This window comes from Solanum lycopersicum, chromosome 5 (assembly GCF_036512215.1).
Source record: "Solanum lycopersicum chromosome 5, SLM_r2.1".
Taxonomy (NCBI): Eukaryota; Viridiplantae; Streptophyta; class Magnoliopsida; order Solanales; family Solanaceae; genus Solanum; species Solanum lycopersicum.
The window spans coordinates 56,765,335-56,768,726 of NC_090804.1; the positions used below are offsets into that span (position 1 = coordinate 56,765,335).

Sequence of the window (3,392 nt, forward strand, 5' to 3'; positions counted from 1 at the left end):
AGACACCTCCTCCCTGAAGTGTCTTGAGTGAGAGGAAATTTTTGATGTCACCAGTCATATGTTTAGAGTATCCACTGTCCATATACCAATATTGATTGCTGCTCCTCTCACTCACCTGCACCTAGAATCACTTGTTTAGCTTGGGAACCCATTTCAATTTGAGTTCCCAGAAGGCAGACAAAGGAGTGATCAGATTGTATCTAGTCCAATAAGGCAGTTTTTGAAACTTTCTAACAAAGGACATTGGGGCAGTGACAGATTTTTTCTTTGAAAATTTATCAGTTGAAAAAGGTTTTGGACGACCAGGTCTCTCTTTTGATATTTTTTGCCTTTCAGCATAACTAGAGAGTCTTTCATGAGAATTTTTCCAGCTAGCACACTCTCTCTTTAAATGCCCATTTTTGCCACAGTGAAGACAAAGTAGATTGTCAGACACAAATACATACTTGCTATGAGGGTTAAAAGGAGGAGTGATATTCAAACTTCCTAGGCCTTTCTTATTGAAATTACTCTGATTTGTTGCATTTGACAACAACTTAGAGGATTTTGTCCACATAAGAGATTTTTCAAGTTCTTCCTTAAGTTTGACAATATCCTTTTCTAATTTGTTGTTCTTCTCCAAAGACAATCCCACACTTTTTCAGTGGCTTTCAGTTTTTCTTCAGTTTCAACTTGTAAACCATTTGACCTTCCATTTAGCTTTTCAGCTTCTTCATTATCTGATTCAACTGTTTTTTAAGTTCAGTGTTATCAGACTCTAGAGACACCATTTTTGACATTTTCTCCTCCAGTTTAACCTTGTTTTCAGTTAAACTGTCAAGTTCAGCATTCATAATGTCTCTTTCAGAGGTTAACTCAAATACTGAATCAATCATAACATTTGCTAATGTTCTCAATTTTTCAAGAGAATAATTATTCAGATCATGTTTCATATCAAGAAGAGTTACCTTGTCATCCTCTTCTTCATTTTCTGTATGAGCCATGAAAGCAAACATTTCATTGAATATGGTTTTATCTTCATGAACCGCACCATAGACACATCATTTGGTTCATCAGGATCTTCTGAGTCACTTGAAGAGTCTCCCCATGCAGCAAGAGCCTTTTTGACCACATAGTCAGCAGTAGCTTTGCGATCATTTTTATCGAGTACCAGGTCCCTTCTCTTCTCTTTGTCACTTCTTGGTTTTTGATATTCCCTGCTTTCAGTTTTGAGTACAGGACACTCTCTAATAAAGTGCCCAGCTTTTACACACTTGTAGCAGGTATCATTTTGAGTAGCATTTCGAGAACCATTCGTTCCTCTTCTAAAACCTTTGTTCTTTTTCACAATTTTTTAAAATCTATTGTTGAGATAAGCCATATCATCATCACTGGAGACTTCATCAGATTTGTATTTCAGCATCAAGGACTTATCCTTTTTGAATTCCTTCTTTGACAAATCATGATTTCGATTCATCTCATGAGTTTTCAGATTTCCAATGAGAGCATCCATTGTCAGCACCTTTATATCTTTAGCTTCAGAAATGGAATCAACCTTGCTTTCCCAGGACTTTGGAAGAATTCGAAACACTTTCCTAACTTGCTTGCTCATACTGATAGGTTCCCCAATACTTCGCAGCTCATTGGTAATAGAGGACAATTTTGTGAACATCTCATGAATGGTTTCTCCTTCCTTCATCTTGAAGTTTTCATACAAAGAGGTGAACATATCAATCTTTGATTCTTTGACTTGTTCAGTTCCTTCATGAGTTGTTTTTAAACAATCCCAGATTTCTTTAGCAGACTCACAAGCTGAGACACAATTGAACTCATCAGGTCCTATCCCACAGACAAGAAGAGTTTTTGCCTTGTATCCTTTTTCTATCAGCTTTATCATATTTTTGTCTAGGCTTTGGAGCAAGCCTGGTTCTCTCTCCATCCTTTTCTTCTATCATCGGGATAAACGATCCATCTAGTACAATATCCCATATCTCACTATCTTCATCCATGAGGAAATCATGCATTCTAACTTTCCACCAACTGTAGAAATGTCTATTAAAACGAGGAGGTTTTGTTGAAGACGGACTTTCTTCTAGATTAAGTGGAGCAGCCATTCTAGAACCGATATCACTTCCTTGGGGTTAAGCAAATAGAGAGTGCCTGCTCTGATACCACTTGATAGAATATGTGCCTTCACTTATCAGTCAATGGACCAGGTCCCTTGACATACTAATCAGTATAAACAGAAAGTAAATGCAGTTTAAACAACACAACTATTTTACGTGGAAACCTCCTTGCTTCAAGGAGTAAAACCACGACCTGTCTCACAGGATTTTCAATCGTTTTCACTAATCTTCACAAGCAAAAGTGAAACACAATTACAACAAATGTGAGAAGAATTTTTTAATCTTACGTTCAAGCAATAATCTCTATTGCCCAAAAAGCCTAAGTAGAAATAAATCTACCCACTAAGTTATCCCACCTAGACAACTTAGAATTTCAACACTACCCACTGATTCCTATATAGTTTCAGGAATAGTTTACAATGTAAGACCAAGAGAATATATTCTTAAACAACTACACTAGATACTCCAAAGAATTCTGTTGTTGTTTGAATAATTCTACCGTTTGTTTGTTGATAGCCTTTTCAAGTGTTCTTGAAAAATTCTTTGTCAAGTTGCAAAAACTGCCAATGATGTTTAGGAAAGTGACTTTTATATGTACAAGTCACTTTCCTTAAACTCTTTGCCATTGGTTGGAGAAGTCTGACTTTCTGACGCCGTTGGGAAGAGTGCACCTACTTTCTATACCTTCTCCAGTTGGCAGTCAACCGGCTCGTCACATTGAGAGTCTGGTACCTTTACAAGGTCCCTTAGTTTGCTTCATCTTCAACACTCAAGTAAGAACCCTGGTACCTTTACCAGGTCCCTAGGTTTGTCAAATCATCAAAACTGCAAATAACAACTTGGTTCACTTTAGGTCCCGAATCAGTGCGTTTTTGTGTGCTTTGTGCGCCTGAAATTTCCTGCTCGCTTGTTCAAACTTTACTGACTCTGTGCGTTTGTGGACTGCTCTCTTTACCTCTTTATTCTCTTGTCATTTCGTTATTAGTCTTGTTGGTTGGTTGTGGGTCAATATGTTGCTCTTTTAGAGTTTCCTATTCGAGAATGTGATCGAAGTTTGGAAGTGTAGGCAACGTGTATCTTGGAGTTGTTTCTAGCTTTAGGAATCATCACTTTTCTCGCCTCGCCTTTCCTCTCAAATCTTTGTGCCTGCTATCCATTCAGTTCTTAAACTGTTTTATTCATGTTAGACGTTAACGGTATGATGTCTTGTCTTCGTATTGCGATTGTTTAGGGATAGTGTGTTAGATACGTGGTAAGTTTGCTTGGACCTAGATTCTAGTTTTGCCT

At 37.6% G+C, this 3,392-nt stretch overlaps 1 protein-coding gene across 1 annotated transcript; it reads right to left on the minus strand.

Annotated features, from left to right (window-relative positions):
* Nucleotides 1–695: 695 nt before the first annotated feature.
* LOC138348915 (uncharacterized) lies at nucleotides 696–2,093 on the minus strand. The gene is made up of 4 exons (XM_069298513.1): nucleotides 1,847–2,093; nucleotides 1,379–1,791; nucleotides 1,072–1,318; nucleotides 696–970 (listed from the first exon to the last, which is right to left on the minus strand). The coding sequence occupies exons 1-4, from the start codon at nucleotides 2,091–2,093 to the stop codon at nucleotides 696–698; spliced, it is 1,182 nt and encodes a 393-aa protein (XP_069154614.1).
* Between the last annotated feature and the right edge of the window lie 1,299 nt (nucleotides 2,094–3,392).